The sequence below is a fragment of the Mycteria americana genome, chromosome 3, assembly GCF_035582795.1.
Source record: "Mycteria americana isolate JAX WOST 10 ecotype Jacksonville Zoo and Gardens chromosome 3, USCA_MyAme_1.0, whole genome shotgun sequence".
NCBI classification, from domain to species: domain Eukaryota; kingdom Metazoa; phylum Chordata; class Aves; order Ciconiiformes; family Ciconiidae; genus Mycteria; species Mycteria americana.
In genome coordinates, this window is record NC_134367.1 from 61163287 (window position 1) to 61185503 (window position 22217).

A 22217-nucleotide genomic window follows, 5' to 3' on the forward strand; every position below is an offset into this window, starting at 1 on the left:
GCTCATTTAAAGCCAATGAGCCCAGTTCTTCACTTACAGAGACGCTATCCCCAGAGTAACCTAAATAGAAGTGTTGCTTATTTATGCCAGCATGCACACGGTGAAAGGATACACGAGCCCATCGCATGCAAATGATAACTCACGACAGAGGAAATGGAAAATAACATCAAAGCAAAGGATTTCTTTGCATCAAGCCTGGCAAAAGAGCACTGTATGTACAATGTAAATACAGTGCCAGACTCCTAGAGACCTGCAGATATTTTTACTGAAGTAAGTCAATGGCAGTGTGAAAAAGATCATCTGCAAATCGGTTCTGTGCTTTGTTCTGGAGACAGGGGAAAGCCAGCAACACTCTAATACGATGTTTTATTCGGAGCATAGCATGTGTATGTAATAAAGTGAAAAGGAAAAAGGTCAAGAAAAAACAGAGACTGGGACATCTTGACTTTGTAAAGCTGAATCATTCTTCAGCTAAGAACTAAATTAGACAAATGACAAATTTACATCTTACCAAAAAGCTCTTGAATGCATGAGTACATATACAGAGAGAAACAAGAGAGCAGTGCTCCCTGTTGGGCTAATAAGAAGTGTCATTATGCCCCTCTTCAGTGCTGCTGTTCAGTAATACCTGTCATGTGGAGGATAATAATGATAAATTTCAGAAAAATGAACTCTGAATTTATTTTTCTAGTGAAATAACCCAGTTTTCTAGAACACTGGTTGGGAGAGTTCATAAGTATGCATGCAAGTTGTAGTGATTAGACCAAATTTGAAATTTGTTGTGCTCGATAGGGCAACAACGTTCAAATGCCCAGTTATAAAATTGATCACTTGAATGCAAACAAATCCAGATTCACCAGGTTCAAGCATTTGAAATCACAAGTCATTCTGTTCTAAAAAATCAGGAGATTCAACATTAATCAATGTAGGATTACATTTATCACTCAGTTGTGTTGGATATTTTAGGATTCGTATGTTCAAATCCATCTGCCAATCAAGACCTAGAATATGACTTCCTATATGTATATATATTTTAGAGATAGAAGAAATTTTAATAATAGCAAAGGAGCTTGGATTTCAAGAAAAATACCAAGTATCTTGAGAGTTCATAGTACAGCAGTACTTCAATATCTCTAGATAGCCACAGATAATTAAAATCACAGAATCACAGAATCACAGAATCATATAGGTTGGAAAAGACCTTTAAGATCATCGAGTCCAACCATAAACCTAACACTGCCAAAAACCACCACTACACCATGTAAAATGTCTTTGATCACTACGTTTGGGCCCTACCACTGCTTGAAAACGGCATTCCAAAAAAGTCTTTTAATAAGTGGTCATACAAATGGTTTTGACTCACCAAGTAAGAAAAACATGAAAGTAAATTGATGTTCTACTGGGGAAAAGAAAATTATATATAGGACTATTTCAGACAGAAATCTGTATTTTGGAGCTGGAAAATGAAGGAATGGCAGAAGATTTTTTCCTGTGGAATTCAGATGAAACATTGCATTCCCATGTGCTTTTACATTTTATTTGCTTCAAGAAGTGTGTCTTGTCTCCCTCTGCGGAAAAAGCACATACCAGTTTGGGCACTGGCATAACCTAAACCATATATATGCACATGCACACATTCTCACATGCTCAGCAATACATTAGAAGAACATCAGTGAGGTTGCTAAGTCAAGCACTCAAACACTAGAAAACACCCATATTATGTTTCCCCATGCAGCATCAATTTAACCTCCCATGTGTTTGCAGTACAACACAGTGTTAATTAAATGTTTAAATTCTATTTTTTTCTACAAAACTGTAGCCTCATTCAGTGCATTAACTAGACTGCTGGCCAAAGTGAGTCCTGGCCGTGATCTCAGGCTCTCGAGGGCTGCTGCGTCCTTGTGTGTGCTCTGTCCCAGTGTTTCCTACGTACAGGTGTCCCGTAACTTCTCTCCCAGACCTACACAGGCTCCCTCCCACATCCCGCTGGCCTCCTCGTGCTGTTTTCCAGCCCGCTCATCTCCTCGCCCCGAGGGGCTCCCATTACCTCTGCTGCCTGCAAGACTCCCAGCATGGGAAATGCCCCACATATATATTTCTGTGTGGGTGCAGTCCTCCTCTGGTGCTGGTAACCACCGCTGCCTCCAGTCCCTGATCTTTGCCTATCAAGTCTTCATCCTTCTGCCCTGCTCCGAGGTCCAACCTTTTTCTATCAGTTTCCTGACCTAGTTTGCCTCCTCCACTTCCCACACATGAATACTCACAGTCCAGCACTTCTCCCTCTGCTCTCCATATCATTTCCCTATTTAACACGTCTGGGCCCTAACAGTAGAGGAATTGAGACAAGAGCAGAATTAAAAAAATGAATAAATATGACATGTGATGAACTATGTACCCTGGGTACAGTACTTGGCCAGCTCTCCCTAATAAGGTTACATGAACAGAGGAAGATATGCTTCGAATAACAAATCAGTACCACATGCCAAATTTCAAGTCCATCCTCCAAAATATGGATATTTTGGGACTTCTCTATAGAACAGTTGAAGTGTTTTTTAAGCAGAAAAACACATCCATTTTCCTCTAATCCTGTTTCCAGGCATGGAGCAGCCACTTTGGCCACTGGAATAATTAATAAATCATTAAAATAAAAACAAAACATAACAAAGTATTCAAAATATTTTATATCCAAAATAATAAAATAAAAATATAGTAGTAGTAAATCAATTATAGTCTGAGCACACAGCAAGGAAGATTTCAGCTCAGACAGAGTTTGGCAAAGTCATAAGTAGCTGAAAAGAAGATTTTTTGGTAATAATTCTTACACTGAGTGACCTCAAGTATAGAAAGCATTACTACCAATTACATTAATAATTTCTATCCAAGCTTGAAAAAGAACTGTAAGAGTTGAAATTTAAAAATGAGTTGATTGTGTCTTGTGCCATCTGATAAAACTGTATCCTTGACAGTTGAGTTGTAACCTCAAACAAATATCAATCAAGACAGCAAATCAATAAAATTAACAAAGGTGATTACTTAGGGTTATAATTCCTCAAAAACATGTATTCATGAAATACTATACCAGGAAAATTTAGTGGTAATTCCACTTTGGCTGAAAACCGGCTGACTTCATTATTCTCACAGATACTTGCTATGAGCTTATTAATTTTGAAGCCAATAATTTTAATGACTTCTCCTGTTGACAGGCAGCATTCATTTCCAAACATTTCATAGATGGAGCCTGAAAAGAAATAGAAAAGGAAAGAAAAGCATTATTCAGCTTTTTCTCACTTTGTCGAGTGTTTTTACCTCTTTGAATGAAAGCAAAAATACTTAAAGTAAGCTGTATGAATGAAGCAATAATACTTATCCTGCGATAACTAACCTAATTTTCATTTTCTTCCTTAGTGTCACGAGAAAATCCATCTTGTGACTTCAGTGATCTCTAGATCAGCTCTATGTGTACGCTGTTCTTACACGCGTGTAAGGAGAACAAGGTCTGAAGAACCTGCATTTCTGAGACCAAAACGGAACGAGGCAGAGCATAGGATCGCCTGGGCCATCAGGAGCTGCCTCCTGAAATCAGCAGGCAGTGGAGCTTGGGCAGGGCAGTTGCCTCTGCAGGGCACAGGGCATAGCATATCCCACAGGAAACAACAGACTACAGCAGAAGGCAAAAAACTATAGACCTTAGAAGGTGCCCAGGGAGAGGCCAGGAGACGTCAAAATGCAACCAGCATTTGAGCTTTCTGTAGTAACAGAAAACCTGAAGAAAGTATAAGAAATTGGAAAACTGGCAAATTAACAGTGGTAATCCCTGCCCCATGCTGAAACAAGTCTACTGATTCTGACCTGGCAGGAAAAAATTCCTTTTTTTCTGTGATGTTCAGAAGTTTGAGTGCAGGAGCAAGGCAATCCAACCAGGTGTTTCAGAGCTTCCTCAGCAAAACCTGGCATTGCAGCTTGCCCTGCCAAAAACACCCTCCCTTCTCCATTCTTGCTGTGGTCAATCTCTGCTGTTTCATAAGTGGGGCCAGCGGGGAAGAATAAAGCAAAGCCAAAACAAAAGCCAAGTTACGCAGAAGAAGGAAAATTCTTCCTGGTCCCTGCAGGAGATTAGTAGAAGCTTTGAGGCATGGCATTAATTAATTATATATCAAGGCAATGCAGCAAACACATGCTGATCAAGTCTTCTTTCAGTTCCATTTGTAGACAGAATTACCTTGAGCACAGAACATCAGAAATGTTGACTTTAACGCTAGCTTCCATTCTTCTGATGCTGTGCAGTTCCTTCCAAGGACTTACCAATCTCTGTCCTGAAGTGATGTGGAAGTACCCTTTCTGGAATCCCATCGCAGAATTTCATTTCCCTCGTGGTGAGAAACCTTATTCTCATTTCCACTCCCAATGCATTGGTGAGTGTATTCATTTCCTCTGCTACTAACATTGCTCTGCTATTTAAAATACTTCTTTTCTCATTTCCATTTCTCCCTTCCCCAAAGGGTTTGCAAGGTTAATTTTGCCCTTCTCTGGTCACATTTTTGACAAAAATCTAGAAGAAACAAATTCTATTTTTCTCCTCTGAGAAGGAGAATTTTCCTTCCCACAATCCCTCTAATAGCCCTTTCTTGCATCTTGTTCAGTTTAAAGTCTTTTTTTTTTTTTTTTTTCCCCCTTTTTAACCTAGGTAACCAGAATGGTGTCAGGCAACGAGAGATATTTAAAACCTGACCTCTGGCTATATAGTAGCAATCAATAATTGAGATGGCCTGTACCGAAATATTGCTATTGCCTGCAGAACTCACTTCCCACAGAAAGTAACATTCTTTACTCCACAGCTCTCCTTGTAGTTGGTGGGGAGAAAAAAAAAGCTTTTTTTTTTTTTCCCCCAGGTGTTATATCAGAAATGCAACTGTTAGCTGAGTGATTTTCCTAATGCTCACTCAAGATCAATTCCAGTCACGACCATAGTCTGGGCTAATAAGCATCTCTTAACTGAGTCTGGGACATATTTATCAACTCTGCTGCAGCACTTACAGGTGACAAGCATTTGGTTACCACCTTGGCCTCACTGGGAGACCAACCTGAGCAAAAGTTGCTCTGGTTTTAGCTTAAACCCAAAGCCTCAGTAGAGTGCCACAGAACAACGGGCTTGTGTCAGGACAGGAGAATGAAAGGGAGTAACACTGAGCAACCGGTTAAGTTTACCCTGGTGCGAAGACATGTCCAGGCAAACCTGTCTGTCGCTTGTGCAATGCTCTCACAATTGAGAGGAACACCAGGAAATCCCCAGCTGCTGCCCTGAAGAAGACAGGTACTGATATACATTTTTAACCCCATGTAGAAGAATCTAGATTAAAAAAATAATTTAAAAATCATGTGGCAGATGCTCTCCGTAGGCTGGATGTCACAACATTGCCTGGTTTCCCTTGCTGAGAATCCTACATAGGATCAAGGGGACTGTTGTACTGAGGCTCTGAACTCTCCCAGCAGGCTACTGCCTTTCTGCTGCACACCAGGATGATGATTAGCACGGAGATATTCTGGATTATAGTGCCACATAAATATCACCCACAGTCAGGTGAAAGAACATGCTGTTTATGCGTCCTTTCAACCAATCTGGTACTAAGCAGAAGACCAAGAGAGCTGCTGCCCTTGAACTAACAAAGAACAGTTTGGTTTTCTTATTGTGCCCTCCCTTTAGTCCCTGAGCAATTCAACATTGACTAACTCAGATGTCTCCACTGGATATTGCTACAGCTCCCATCAGTAGGCTGGCTGCTGCTCTAATAAACACATGAGGAATTATCATAGCTCTCATTGCTTTAGCTGAGCTCCATAGGATATTTTATGACAGTCAGAAAAGCGTATGTGCAATACTTATTTCCTATTAGAGTGAGAGGGAGAGAAAGACTGAGCAGCCGTGAAGAGGGTAATATTCCTTTTGTGCTGAACCACCTCACTCCTCACATCAGACACTGTAGAGATCACAAGCAACCATGATATTATTAGATACAGGGAATCCCAGAGGACCCAGCGTGATGAGCTCTGCATTATAGAAACATGGAAAGATGAGCAAAGAATTCCAGTATTTTCACCCTCGAACAAATATTTGCGAAAACCTACTCAAAATGGGAGCTCATGGCTTCTAGAGGCTTTTTTTCTTCAGTGCAGATTTAGATCCAGCTTCTCCAGATTACCTCACTTGAAAATAGACCCCTAGAAACCATTTAACATATGACAGTAACTACACTGACTAATTATGGGCTTCGGGCACATTTGCTTTCATCTCTGCTAGACAGCTTTGCAAGCGTGCCCCTCGATGCAGCCGGGCCTCGCCGGGCACCCACATGCGGGCAGTGCTGCCCCATTAGAGCAGAGGCACCGAGCCATGCGGGCTGGGTGGCCTCGCTGGCTGCGGCCAATTTCCAAATAACGTGGTGGTTGGAGTAGAGCAAACCAAGCAACGGCCCCGAGGGGAAGAATGGAGCAGTTAAGAGGCTGAACCTCTCGGAAAAAATGGTGTGACTGAAGAAGATTTAACTTCAGTCTATATCCGCAGCAGAGTGGTGCCACCAAGAAATAAAGAGGGGAGTCAGAAGAGGGCCCTGTTTCTGATCGTGGCTGGTTCTGCAGGACTTACTACTTTTATCAGGTTTGCTTTCCCACAGGCACAATAGCTTAACTACAAATTGTACGGCAGAGACTTTGAGAAGTCCTGCCCTCCATCGCAAAATAAAAAGTATAAACGGAGCTTGCAAAAAAGTGAAAACACTGATCAGTTAGTGACGGGTCCAAGGCTGAAGATCCAATCTGGCAATATCCATGAGAAGAGACTAGCTCTGCCAAACACTCAAAAATAGATGATTGGATGACACAAAAATTAGCCTTTGACAAAGCAATCAAAATTTGCAAAACACGAGAAATGCCAATAACAACCTACACAGGGTAAACAGTGGCCTGGCACTGTGGAGATGGCAGAGAATCTAAAACACTAGAAGAAAAGGGTAAAATACACAAGAAAAGAAAATCCACACTCATAAAAGAGAGAAAGTACCTGAGGCAGACAAACATATGGAGTTCAAGCTGGAGTCTACAAAAAGCATTACATGGAGCTGCAGGCTCTGTTTGAAACATCAAGGGCCAAGATAATGCATTCAGGAAAAAGATGGATTATAAATGCCAGACTACCAGCCACAAAAGCGTGTGCACAGAATAGACACACAGGGCTGTCACAGCACCTTAACTCTCAGGGTCTTTCATAAGAACAAAACATAACATTATTGTGGAAAACAAATGGATCAGTCATCTAAAAGCATCAGTTCTAGCAAAAAGTGAGATGAAAATTAAAACTTAAAAAAAAGAAGTAATGGTTTTAATTAAATTTTAAAAATAAAAAGAAAATCAGGGAAGCTGGCTGTCCTACCATCAAAGAAATAAACTATTGCATGGGTACATAATCCTCTCACAAAGATAATGCTTTGTAATAATAGCAAGGAAAGTGAACCCCTTCTTGAATTCAAAAAAGAGGAAGAAAGAAAAGATGTATTTTTTGGCATCATCAAGGAGGGAAAGGATATTAAGCAGCTAGGAAGGATGCTTTAAGTCTTCTAGAAGAGAGGAAAGCTCTTAGCAGCGTAGAAGTGGAGAGTGCCCAAGTATGCCGGGACTCGTGGCCATAGGACGATACCTTTCATCCCAGAAGAGAAGCTGGATAAATTGCTTGTATAACCACTGAGTAACGGAGGTATGCCACCACATTTTCCATCCAATTAAGGAAGTCAAAGATGAACCTTCAACAGCTGATCAGTAGTAAAACCTATATATATGAGTGGGTAGACAGATAGATAGATGTATATATATGAATGTAGATAGATATCTACCTAAATGACCATTTTCATGGGCAACTTGTAGGACTTCTAATTACCTCCTCCTTTATCAGATTCATTTGAAAGAGACCAAGAAGTTGAAAGACTATGAGAGTGAGAGGCTGGGAGGAGGATGGCTAACATCTTGGCTAGACCAAGACCATCATTGCAGAAGCCTCATTTCTAACGATACCAGCATAAAAAAATCATTAGAAAATGCCAGCCATACAAGAACAGATTCATTTTTGGGGGTGCAATTGCACATACAGTATTGATTGTAATTACATATTTGTCTGTAACTGGATTGCCTTAGCCCTGATTTTAGCCCTTGCTTGGCGGTTTGCCTGGAATAGTACAATGAAGATTACATTCAGACAAGAAAAATGTTACCTGTGTGATTTGTCATCTAGGCATTTGCAGCAAATATTTGTGCTGATAAAAGGGAGGGAGGGAAACTGCATGGTTTTCAAAAGGGACAATAAAAATTCTTTTTCCTTTAAAAGCCACGATAATTAGTCTTAAAACATTGTGAAAATACCTGCTGTGTGACAATGTGACCCTGAAAGATTTTACTTCAGCTGTGTGATGCGGACCCACACACAAAATATATTGAAAAATAAAATTAAAACTAAAATCAACCTTTTAGTACAGTTATTTGTTGTTGCACAATAGTAACTGTGTTTTTCCCACTCAAGCCACAAAGAAAGTGTAAGACGTTGAAAATGTAAATCAAGTAACCTTAAGGACTGAATCTTTTTGATTTGAGAAAGATGTATGCAGTATAATGCAAAAAACATTTTAGCAGAACCCTGAATAAAGCAGCTTATTTACAGTGATCAAACAATGCCCCTGAAGGCTGTAATTAAAGAGCTTGCTGCCTTTGAATCCACCTTTTCTGGATTGTTACTTTGTTCAATAAAAAACACATTTATGTCCTTTCATAAGCTCATCTCTAGTTTGACAATCCATATTAGCAACTGCTGTGATCACATCAAAGCAACCATAACAATTGGTTCAATATCTTTTTCCTCCATCTTTCCTAAAATGCTAAGCAGCCACACCACCATCCTCCCGAGCATGAGCCCTTTATTTGATTTATTTCTCATTACAGAAGAGTCTTTTTGTATTAAAACCAACAATATAAAATATAAATAAAGTGAATGCCTGAGATGGAGAATGTCATTCTTCATGTCAGGCCATGTGACAGTACCACTGAGACAAATACTTTATAATACAAGGTAGAACAGCAAATATCTCAGTAATATTTCCCTTTTTATTCCCAACAGCTTAGAGCCCCATTCGGTGACTGCTCTTGGAGTGAACGCTTCACTGATGCTGATGGGAAGTACGGCTCAAAATCAGGTCCATGACTAAACAGCAATAATACATGACTCACTCCTATGTAGCTGCCTTTTGTCTCACGCCTCTGGGCAGTTCAGCAAGGAGGGCTGGGGAAAGCAATGCAAACAAGACAAAAGACTTGACTAAGGTGGCACAGAGGACCATTCAGCAGGGCTGGAGCTCAAGCCCATGCTGGCTGACTCCCAGTCTAACCATCTGTCTGCTACAGGGTGCTGCTAAGCACTTCCAAATATCCCCCATTCTTTTTTTTTTTTTTTTAACAAAGACCAAGCTTTTCTCCTAACAAAAACAAATGACTTTGCAAGCCAAACGCTAGGCATTGAATCCCTAGCCCCAAGAGTTTGAATCCTTGAAGGAAAAAATTCTCCCTTTCATCTCTCTGTAGCACCCACTGAATTCGCTGCAGCTGGCAGGCTGAGCGGTCTTTGAAAGAAGATCCAAAGAACTGGGAACCTGGCTGCCTTGCAGGGAGATGAAAGATCTCCCAACATGTCCTGAAAGAGTAGAACTTTGTCCCAGCGTCCTTTTCCCAGTGCTCCTTTCTCCACTATTCTGTTGTCATCGGCTGCCCATATGGGTGCTGTCTTCCCAGATCAGAGGTGACTGTTTCAGGGGCTGGTGAAATGATTCTGCTTTCACATAAAGGCACAACCCTCTGGTGCAGCCATTCAGCCAGAATTACAATAGCCTGCTTTCCCCTGCGACATAGCTCAGCTGAAATCACAGGTTTATTAAGGCTGCTGCAGGCTCCCAAAGTAATATGAAGGGCATAATGTATCTATAATTAGTGTCAATAAAAAAGATATCATTCTTTATGGGCATTATTAGGGGGTTAGCCAATTGTTCAGAGTTTATGCTCTTTGGCAAGAAGAGAGATCTATTTTAAAGTTGTGGGGAGGAGAATTTTGCTTAATAACTTTAATCATATTACACTCTGATTAAGCAGTAGGGAAAAGCAACCAATTTCTTATGGTCAGAAGTTAGGTGTCTTTTTTTTTTTTCCTTCCGTCAAATACCTCCTGAGCACCAAAGATGCTAATCAGCACGTTGGATTTTCGCCACTAAACTCAAATAAGCTAACATCTTGTGGGGAAGATACAAAAAGGCTGAAAACCATATGCACAATGGCAGGCAAAGAAGGAAGCATGCCCCAGCTTCGCTCTCCAACCCCAGACTGTGAGAGTGGCTGCAAACAGTATAAAGCACCTGTATGGCTTTTATCCGCCCCTTCCTTCCTACCCCTAGAAGGTGCACCCATCGAGAGCGCCCACATGGTGCTCCACCGGCCCAGGGGTAGCAGCGGTCACGAAGGCGACGTGAGTTTGCGTAGAAGATCCTCTATCAAGTGACAGAGCGACTTACTGGGCTTTGTAACAGCTCTTCTCTCTTTAACATGTCCTAAGCAACAAAAATCTGCAGGTTTGGTCAGTCTGGGACACAAATCCTCCAAGGAGTTCAGCTGCTGAATTGCCACGGAGGTAAACTCCCCTCAAAAGGCCCTGTGCAAAGAGGGCATCTTATCTAGATCATACCTGATTAGGCTGCAGAGGGTCTCATTTTTGCCAGCACAAAACCATCAGAAAACAAAAGCTGTAAGATTTATCTTTTGCCATATAAAGTCAAACTTTAAATGTCAAGTGCTTTAAGTCATTTCAATCATAATGGAATTTTTTAAAAAATTACTTCTGCAGTTTCTGATTTATTCCTTTCCTGATAGGTTTATGGCCTTTCTTTTTTTTTTTTTTTTACACTTTCTTCTGATTCTCATCTATCCGGAGGGCTCACGCTCCATGTGTGGCAGCAGAGTTTTGTGTGTGCAGCACCCACTATAATGGAAAGAGCAAGTGAAACCACAGTTCCAAATGCAACATCTTTGACCTTTTGTTTGGGCTTACCCACACGAGTCGGAATTACTGCAGCAATGAAGAGAATGCCAAAAGCTGCTTTTGAACAGCATTAGTCACTGGTTTAGCTGTTCATGATTTATTTAGTTTTATTCATTTTCTTTGCAGTGTTAATTACTTTGACTTAAGGTATGTTTATTGAAGTGTATGTTTAACAGTAAATCTGTGCTTTGTTGGACTGGGTTTAAGAAGGCTGCTTAAATTAAGTTGCGGGATGAGGTCAGAGTGTTGAGCACTTCACAGGTAAAGCCCAGAACTGGAAACATGTTTAAGCATCTTCCCCTACTGAGATCACAGCACGCTGCCCTTTGTGCCTTTACTGTGTGTCCAACACAGCTAACCAGAAACTGACCTTGGACGAATGCCATGTTTCCTCACGCATAGATCACCAGTTACTGGAAGAAAAAAACCTCCACAAAAGCCCTGTAACTCAGCAACGGAGCATGGTCATAGGCTTGTGTATCATGAAAAGTTTATCCCAGGATCTTCCCTCCCCTCTCATTTGCTATAGTTGCCCTCTTATCTCCCTGGAGCCTGAGTTTGTGAAAATTGTCTTGGTATTTTTATAGGATGGCAGGTTCATGTGTAGGGAAATAGGGCTCCTCCTGCTGCAGACCTCCTCCTCACATCCTCGGAGGCCCAAGTGCAACAACAGCCGGGGAGCCCTCTCCGCTGCAGGAAACCGGCACGTCAAGGGCAGCTTGCCAAGGCAGCAAGCCAAGGCAGGCGGTTGACCCCTGCGTCAAGACAAGCCAGGCAATTTGGGTATTCTGCCCACCTCCTATGCCATCCACACAGAGGCTTGGAGCTGAATGTCATGGAAAGAAAATCCCCACAAGGAGATCCTCAAAACCGCTTCGCCCTCAGTGCCAGCTACCCACGGTCAGATTTTTCTCACGGTGTCTGGATGAGTCATCCCATTGAGGGCAGCGGCATGAATAAAGTGAGCAATATTTGACCCATAAAAGTCAGGTTTTGTTCTCATATTGCACTCACTGAAGGGCACTGTCGTCTTGTTCAGAATAAAACACGTTTTTGAAGCAGCCTGAATAAGTACAAGAGAGTTTCAGTGGTACATATTAATAGAGAAAATTTACTAACATGCTCTGATTACTGACCACAAAAGAGAATCCAGACTATCCGTTACTCCTGCTGTACCTAGGGCTCTTGCTCCTAACTGCTCAATCAAGAGGAAGGGAAACAACTATGTTCAAGAGGAAAAACTCTTCCGTTTTTACAGACAGATTTGGCTTCTATCTCTGTAAAAAATGAGACAAATTAGCAAGTGCAAACACTGTACTACAAATTTCACCAATTTCATGTGCAGTGCTCCCTTTGGCATGCACTCAGCTGAGACTCCAGCCAGTAAATGCACAGGTCATTTTTATTGATCTTCCACCTCTAAGAAATACAACCCTAATTGTCTTCATCAAAGCTGTTCAAAGCTGTCCATGCTTTAGCCTCTGTTTAAATTGCCTTGTTGCTTTTTATAAGAAAAAGTGCCTTTATTAATCCTGAAGAGGCAGATTGCTTGCTTTATTCATACGTATTACAGACCACGTATCCGAGCTTTCATCAACTCATTGGCTTTTCACACTGATGTGGGAGCAGGATTTGTTCCCTCTAGGTTGGCTTAAAAACAGTAAAAAATCATTCCACCCTACATGATCGTTTTCTGGTTATTAGTGTTGAGAGCGATTTCTTGTCTAAATTAGGGCTTGGGGCAGCTGAGACTTGATATACAAGGATTCCTCTTCTATTCAGTTTGCCTAGCTGCAGTTACGGGGTTAACAGGACTTTTCGTAAGTGGTTCCAGGGCTCTGCTGCTGGCCTGCTGAACCCCTTGCTCCCTTGAAAGGCTCACAGAAGCACACACTGGAAAGATGCTGTTTCCCAGTAACAGAAGCAGAAAGGGTGAAATTGAAACGGCAGAGATAGCGAGCAGGCGTGGATACGCAGCCAGCACAGGAGAGCCAAAAGGAACCGTAAGCCTAAGCATGTTCATGTTCTTTATGGTTCACCAAAGAGAGTTTTGCAATGGAGCTATTCACATTCACAGAATCACAGAATCACAGAATCATATAGGTTGGAAAAGACCTTTAAGATCGAGTCCAACCGTAAACCTAACACTACCAAGACCACCACTACACCATGTCCCTAAGCACCTCATCCAAACGTCCTTTAAATACCTCCAGGGATGGCGACTCAACCACTTCCCTGGGCAGTCTGTTCCAATGCTTGATAACCCTCTCGGTGAAGAAAAATTTCCTAATATCCAGTCTAAACCTCCCCTGGCACAACTTGAGGCCATTTCCTCTTGTCCTATCACTTGTTACCTGGGAGAAGAGACCGACCCCCACCTCTCTACAGCCTCCTTTCAGGTAGTTGTAGAGAGCGATGAGGTCTCCCCTCAGCCTCCTTTTCTCCAGGCTAAACAACCCCAGGTCCCTCAGCCGCTCCTCATCAGACTTGTGCTCCAGACCCTTCACCAGCTTCGTTGCCCTTCTCTGGACACATTCACCAAAGACGGAGCAAGTCCCTAAGGGCTTGCTTTGGCATCGCTCCTCAGGCATCTGTCAGAGAGCACCAAACAGCCACCCCGAGAGGGCAATCCCACCTGGCAATACTGAGCATCTTTAACTCCCTTAGGTCTGGAAGGGCATTAACCAGGGACGTATGTGTGACGCTGCTGTTGCCTCTTCCCACCATCTTCTCCTTGTGTGGACAGACCTGGAACTTTCCAGAGCCCTGGGAGCGGGAGCAGAGAGTGGAGCACCGCACTGACAGCATGCTGCTTCACCGCACTGCCAACCTGCCGAGGTGGAGGGTGCCGGCTTACAGATCCCTTCTCCCCAGGGGACGAGCACACAGCATAAGCTTTCCCAATGAGTTTCACAGGTCCATCATAAAGAGGAGATGTCCTGGCGCTACTATTCACACAACACACGTGCTGCTTTCAAACAAGTGAACTGCAGAGAGGAGCTACCAACTCTCCCTGTAATCTGGCAAGTCTCAATCCTTGGGGTCCTAATCCCATTGCTGATGTGTGCATTTAGCTTTAGGGGAATAAAAAAAAGGCAATGTGGGATTTCTATTTAGGCAGAGCAAAAATGGGAAGGCTGCAGGTAGGGAACATGGCTAGTGGCAAGAAACACCAACAGAATAGGTGCCTTGAGCAGTTCTACATTTTTCGCAATTAAAGTTTGACACATTTTACTGTCCTGCCACTGGTTAAATTAAGCCTGCAGAATATTAAATTCAATTACGCATAAAATAATTATATCAGTATTAAAACAGACATAATTTTTGCAACATAAAGATGAAAGCCCGTACTTGCATGCTATCTGTAAAAATCAGCAGTCATACAGTACTTAGCTCACTAAGCATCAATATTTACTAAAATGTTCAAAGGAAAATATTTAATCAATCAAATCAGTTTCCAATGGAGTTTCAGTAGTTTAATTTTTTAATAACATGTTTTAATGAGCTATTAAATTGTCATGTACTTCAGTCTGCACTGTAGTTCCTTTCTAATCAGCGCTGATTACCAAGATATTTGTATCTCGCAAACTTGCTCTCATTTTATAATCAGCCTTCCTATTCCCTTCAGAGATTCAACAGTCCAGTTTCTGTAGCAATGATATTATGGCTGCAGAGTCCAAAACAACTGCCCTGAGAGGCATCCCTGGGGTTTGCAGAACCACCCTCTCCTTTCACTTGTGTTTCTCTTTTCAAACCAGGGATAACGACAATTTCTCTACTTCTGTATGGTCCTTTGAGTGTGATGAGTGAAAAGCACTTTAGAAGAACTCGGGGCCGTTTGTTAATAAACCCCCGTGTTCCTGACTCTGCATAGCGTCGGACAGTCATAGAGGGTGACTGCAGGCTGGGGCTCTGCCTGTGCAGCCACACACTGCTGGAGGGAAAGGGGACGGGGAACACGGGAGTATGAACAAGCTCCTCAAACCTGGGCTGTCCTGCCTGAGGCAAACTGCATAAGGCTTCAACCAACCCCAAAGTCCAGGTGTAGCATGCAAAACACTGATATCATCCCAGGAAAACCTTGCCCTCTGCTTCAAGCCAGGAAGAGAGAGGCAAACAGGAGCATAACTTCCTCAGAACGGTGTCTAGGTTCTAGTATTCACTACCAACAGCAAAAGTTCAACTGCCCGTAGCTTCTCTAGCTGAAAGCATTATGAATGGAAACAGGGTCTATAAAGCCCTGTCCATTTGCAGTTTGGGGAGCTACAGTTAAATACATCACAGTTCCATTAACAGCAACAGGAACATAATTTTTTATAGGCCAGTAGAGATACTCTTGGTGGAATATATGCTGCACACAGCATATGTTTTCAACTTACTCGCCACCAGGAACTGCAGCAGGCAGGCTTGGGTCTGAAAACAGAGACCTGCATTGCATTTGGTGCTCCATGGGAATGAAGGCAGAATGGGACCTTTTAGAGCTTTTACCTTGCCCAAGGGCAAGCAAATTCCCACTCTTTCTCTGGAGCTTGACTTTGCAGCTTCTAATAAAAATACCTTACCACATGGAAAAAAATACATCCATCTTTACAAAGACTTATAGCATTATGCTTTCCTTATGCTTCCAGAGGTACCGAAACTCTGTCAAAAGCAGTGAGGCTAATCTGCAAGTCACATATTTACTTGTAAAATCATCTAGACCTAAGTGCAGCGTGTGCCAAATGTCGCTTCCCGATTTACTCAACGAAGAGTTTCATCCCAACAGCACGCAGTGCACCACAGAAGACCAGTGAATGAATTAAGCTCCATCATCTCCTTACCACCTAGATAGCTACAGCCTTCATCGGTTGGCTGCTGCAGCTTTGATGTGACAGCTCTCATGGATTTAGTAGATCGTTATTTACTCCAGTAGCCATTCTACGTACCTGGTTAAGCTGACATTACGAAACCTTGCACTTTTTTCTGGGCTTGTGGAGAGGGGCATATACATAGAATGTACATAAGTACAAACTCTCGCTATTTTAAATTCTTACACCAAGAAATTAATTGTCCCTTGTGATTGACCAGTTTCAAACAATTCCATGTAATGCTTCAAAAATAAATCTTCTCCCTTACTATCTGCATGTTGTGCTGAGAATGGTTAAAGATTCCTGTGAAATCCAACTCCATAAAACTGCTAATCCAAGTAGGACTCAGCTGACCGGGCTGACTTTGCAGCTGGTTGGGAGCTACTACAATCAGTGCATGAATGCTCTGATTTGGTCCCTGCAACCATAGCAATAAACGCATGTTCCCTGTCAATAGACCTGCCATTATCCACAACATGATTGCTGGTGTACTGCATGTGGTAAGAGAAATCAGAAGGGTTGTTGGGGGGCGGGGGGATCTGTCTGAGGAAGGACTAAAGAATGGCTGTCCTAATGGAAATTCAAAGTGCACAAAATGGTCCACTCTCCTGTTTAGCAATATAACAGGAGTTACTTCAGACTGTCTCTGAAGCACTACTCTCGCTTCAGAAAATGCAACATAAATCATAATGCAATCACAGAACAGTGCGTTCACCCCTGCTGCCAGGTACGGAGGGGAGCAAAATGTTCAGGAGAGACCTGACACAGACAGAGAGCTCAGGGAGGGAGGGAGGGAGAGGAAGGGAGAGTCTGGCCCGAGAAGATCTTTTGGAGCCTTAGATCCTGCAAACCTCTCAGGCACAGTGTCTTGAGCATCTCTAGCTTCCTCTGAAGCAAGGAAGAAGAAGAGAGAGGAACCAACACAAGCCTGCTAGTGGACATCGGTGTTTCTAGGTACCTGCAAGTAGTCTGGGGGTGAGCCGACCGTGAGGGGAAGGAGCCAAAGTAGTACGTCTGTATCAGCCTTGCTCATTGTACAAGCAAGAAACCCCTGCACGTATGTTAGTGCTGCATCTAGCCTGCTGGTGGAAACATGTATGAGTGCCGTTGAGAGGAAGCCACCGGGAGCAGAGGACAGGAAGAGGTGGTGCTGCTGAAGACTGAAGAAGCATCAGAGCAGCACAAGGGCTCTCGCTTTTAGTGCAAACATTCCCGGGTCTCTACAGCACATACCACCCCTTCCCAAGGCTGTGCAGGCTCTTTTATTATAGACAGGCATCAGCTAATAGCTTTTTCCTCTCACATGCGAGGACATTGCTGCAGAATGGTCTGTGGGTTAAGCCTCAACTGTTGTTTTTGTCCTTGTATGGAAAGGTTTACACAGTAAATGGAAGCACAAGCTGAAATACCCTGGCTCCAAAGAGGTACTGGTATGAGTTTTACCATCCACTAGCAGCAGGACGCAGACTGTAGGAACTCAGAAACCTGCTGACAGCTGAGCTACCATAATTTTATCATAGTATTTTGTATATACATGTATATCTCACAGTATTTTGTGTACACATATACATACATATATACACATGTACATAAATGTAAATATACATACAACTTGTATTTCTATTACCTCTGCTTCCTAGGTGTGTGGAAAGAGACAAATATGGTGGCTACTCCAACTTAAGGAGGTGATCCTCCCATTTTTAGTTTAAATTCCACTCTTCATCACTGAGATAGTAGCCTCCTTATCGAGAACTTAAATCAGTTCAAGTTCTTGGGCCATTTTAAAATGTAAAACTTGAACAGGCCACACGTCAAAGGTCAGAAAAAGCATATTTTCAAAAGTTTCTGGTAATTCTGGCCAAGTTTGTTTCCCAGAATGCCTTTTTGTGTATCAGTACTATTCATGTGTCCTAGGCAGTTTCCCGAGCAGCTAGAACGGGCAATCAGGAGAACACGGACAGTACGCCACCATCTCAGCTTAAGTATGCCCTTTCCCATTTTCTTTCCACCCCAAGAGGCTGTTCTTGCGGAGGGAGGAATCACCCACTCCGGCCACAGCGCTGAGATCGCAGCTCAAACTTTCCGTGGCCACAGCTAATGGCAGCCACCTCCTCTCTCCTCCTACTGTGGAGCAGCTTGGGGATTTTTAGATTAATGTAAAGATAGATATTGTGGATCCTGAAGCACGTATTCAGCTGAAGCAGAAGCAGGCTTCAGCTCATTTCATAAAGCCCCCTCTGTTTTATCTAGTGTGACCCTGTTTTCTCTTGCGCTGGCAGGGAGGTAACTTTCTTTTCCTAGACTAATACATGGGCTTGGCATGGTGTTTTCACTGTCATTAAAGTCCGTGCCCTGATCAAGCGCAGAACTTTTCCCTCCAGTGCAAGTGTCTTTACTATCCTTCCAATGTGTTTTGTGCACAAGCAGAGCCCAGCAATAAAAACACCATAAAAAGATCTGCTGCAGGAAAACCCAGCAAAATATTGCCCATGATGTTCCTGTCTGGCTCATACCCATCCCTTCGTATTGTTGCACACCTGAAGTACCCCCAAATGCAGAGCAGAACTTCAGGAAAACCTTATGGTCCCTCACGGTCACTTTCCAGATGCTCTGGTTCTTTATTTCTGAGACAGAGAGCACCTCTCCGTGCCAACCCCAGAAGAGCAGAGCTAGGTTTAATCAGTTAACCTCTGTGAGCTGATTTGCAATTGCTGGATTGATGGCTCCATGTGAGTGCAAAGCAAATTCATGACTCATTCCAGTACTCTTTCCAGGATACGATGAGGAGACACTACAGCTCCTTCCTCACTGCCTGTGAGAAGACCAGATGCACACCATACCAGAGACATCTCCAAAGCCATTGATCATTATGCTGGTTCTTCAAAGGGAAAATTGCAGCTGGTGGGAAACTGCTGGGAGACAACTCTGTCAGCATCCTCCCTCTGCCTCCCCTACATCCCGGTCCCAAGGGGGACCCAATGTCAAAGACAGACTTGCAAAGCCCTGCCAGAAAGCACTTGATGCTCACCTTGGAAATAGATGCCCGACTGGATTTGGAGGACCCTGGGAAGGGTTCTGGGATCCAGAGAATGGATGAACTTCTCCAGGGTAGATGCCATGGTCCGCAGCAAGGCAGCATGTGGGTTTAGCAGGTAAAGACCAGTGAAAAGCTTTCGAGGCAGCAACGCTTGCAGCCTGGTGCATGCTGCGCCCGGGAGAGCTGTGGGGCTCTGCGGTGGAGGGGAGGAGCGGCACGGGGAGGTACTTCTGCTTCCTCCCCTCCGTGGCCGCTTCCTCCCACAGCTGCAGCTGGAGTGGGGTGAGGCGTGGGGATGCTGAGCCGGTGGCCCGGCCACCAGGCTGGAGAACCCGTGCCCGGCAAGGGTCTGCGCCAGGCTGGGAGAGGTGCAGGGGTGCTGTGGGTACTGGGCTTCGGAGGGGGCAGGGGGATCTGCCACAAAACTCCATCTCGTCGGTGATGGTTATTGACCCTGTGAAGAGACTGAGTATCCGCCCTGCCTAAAGTGGGGAAAAAAACATCATGTCTGGGTGGTTTCTGGTTTTGATTTGTTTTTTTTTTTTTTTTTCTTGGAGCATGGCAAAATAGTTTGGTGTTTGTTCTCTTCAAAACCACAAATGGCCTTTGAGGAAAAGAAATGAAACCATTTTGTCCTGATGCTTTTTGCTGCCTTAAATATTGTGTCTGGATTTGAGACATACAAATAGAATACAAATGACTTTGTCATGTAAATGGACATTAAAACACAATGTTGTTATGCAAAATGGCCAAGATTTTTTAATGTCACCAGTGACTTGTGGGGCTTTGAATTTGAGATGCTGCAACTGGGAATGAATTTGAAGAGGCTACTGCCCAGTACCATGTGAAAATTAGACTGCATTGAGGGCAAACCCACCACATTAGTCCCAACTCTGCTGTTTTGAGCCTGATCAAGCATTGTTACTGCAGCAGCACTCCTCTGAAGAGCGAGACCACGTAGACTCAGGTCACCAGGAAAACTGAAGTGACTGTGATTTCATGTTCCCTTACGCTGCTCTCCTGTCTCCCTGAGGTGTCAGGGGAAGCAGGAAGCATGGCCTTGTGACAAAACGGTGAGCGAGATAACCAACTCTTTCTTTTAAAAAAGCTCGGTAGCTGCATTTCGTCTATATGTAATAATTTACAGGAGATAATATTACTCACATATTAAAAAAATTCACATATTAAAATCCAAAATGCTTATAGTGGGTGCTCAGGCCTTTGAGGTGCCAGGCTAACTACAGGGTTTGAAGAATTTGTTAACTTGATCTTAAGAAATATTGCTCCAGAGAGCATGAAATAGGTTTTATAAGCGGGGAGCCTGCAGGTGCAGAGCTCACTATTGCCAGTTGCTAACGCTGCAGGTGCTGCAGGCAAGACGAATAACAGGACTTTGCGTCTAGAAGTGACAGGTATTAGTAAAAGCCAAACTAGAGAACATGCACAGCCAACCACTCATCAACTATTTTAACACAAAAGATCCCTCATTTTCCCCTCCCAACAACACACACTTGAAATTAAGCAAATATAATTGATTTGGGAGAGAGATGGGGAAATCACACACATTTGGTGGTAATCAAAAGACCCATACTATAAAAAGCTGGTTCTTACAGGGTACAGAGCACTGAAATGTGTGAGAGGTTTCAGCTATTTCAGTGGGACATCTTTATATGTTTAAAAATTATGTGTGCAACTCTAGCAAATCAAAGCCAATTTTCTCAATGTACCGGCTCCCAAGGTTGTCAGGTATTGTGTCAGTGCCGGCAGCTGGGCTTTACCTGTCCACATTGTTTTTGGTCTATGGATAAAGAGCCCCTAAGGCCATTTCTGCTGTTCCTCAATTCACTTGTATTTGGCTCTTCACTTTGATAAGATTGCCAGGAACAACACCACAAAAAACATTTAACATGGACTGCAAACGCACATAAAAATTAATAACGGGTTTCAAAATCACTTGCATCCAACAAAGCAAATGTACAAACAGGCACAGATTTTATACAAGAAAAATCAGAACAAAACCTGTTTTATGTTGCTGAATCCAGCAGCCCAACAGCATGGAGGAGGAGGGGGCTGCAGCTCTGTGCTCCCAGGGCCGACCAGCAGCACGTGCTCCCGATAGGCACGCACACACACACACATGTACAGCACCTATACACATAAATACGCTGCCAGCCACACAGATCAACCTAGACAGAAACCACAGCACTCACACAAGCGCCAATGGCCTCATCCTGTTCCTCTCTCTGCCTGATCCAGATAAAGGTCTGTTAGTGAGAAAAAAAAAAAAATATATATATATATATATGCAGCGTGGATCCCTCTGGTAGCTGGGCTTAGGCACAGTCCACCCAGTAACTGATCTCTGATCCTGCTGGCATATGGGCACGCGAGCAGCCCTCGAGGTGCGGAGCCCCATGCCAGTGGCTAGTACAGGCCCCTCTAATACACACAAGCACACGGACACACGTACCTCCCTCTGGCTCCCAAGCCACTTGACCTGCCGGCTCCCACAAGGCTCTGTGACCCGTGGTCCCGCTCCAGCTGCGGGCACTCAGACCCCCAGGCACGCACACGCGCGCACACAGGAAAACGGTCAGAAATGGAGCTGAACGAGAAGCCAGGACGGGCTACGTGATGTGGCACAGGGCACGGCCAGACAAGCATACTGACCAGCAGCCTGCTCGTGTGCGACCAGCCCCTTTTATCCCCTTAAGCCCTGCATTTTCCCACCCTTGTTCCTCCCACAACCACCTTGATCCCACCTTTTCCCCACCTTTGGTTCCCCCCTCTAAACTTTCCGTAGTAAGTCTTGTACTTGGCTATTGCCCTGCACCCCACGGCGAGTCCCATACCTCGAGGTAGGTATAGCCCCCCTCAGTCTGTAAGGTGCTCCGCAGAGCCTCTCCCCTCCACTCATGTGGGGGGTGTCATGCCCAGCTCGTGGGCTGATCACCCTCCTGCGATGCCCTGGGGGGGTCTGGGCAGGGCCCCATTCCTGTGATGGGTTACTGGGGTGCCCTGCTGGTGCTGTGCCTCTGTGCTTCTCCGTGGGGACGTGAGCCGTTATTGGGGTGATGGCTCTCCTGTAATGTCCCTGGAAATACCCTGGGCAGGGAACCTCTGGGGTTCCCCCGCCCGCTGTTGTTCCTCTGTGTGTGCAGAGACCAGCTTTTTATCACACAACCTAACAAAACCAACTGTCTTAGGTGAGGTGAAGGAA

At 43.8% G+C, this 22217-nt stretch overlaps 1 protein-coding gene across 2 annotated transcripts in view; it reads right to left on the reverse strand.

Moving 5' to 3' along the window:
• The window catches only part of THEMIS (thymocyte selection associated), a 77251-nt gene extending 58172 nt beyond the window's left edge, over positions 1-19079 (reverse strand). For both annotated transcript variants that reach the window (XM_075498715.1, XM_075498714.1), the window contains exons 1-2: positions 18989-19079; positions 3080-3238 (exon numbers count right to left, since the gene is read on the reverse strand). In XM_075498715.1, the coding sequence (XP_075354830.1) occupies positions 3080-3238; positions 18989-19079 (250 nt within the window). The remainder of the gene's footprint in view (positions 1-3079; positions 3239-18988) is intronic.
• Positions 19080-22217: the final 3138 nt, after the last annotated feature.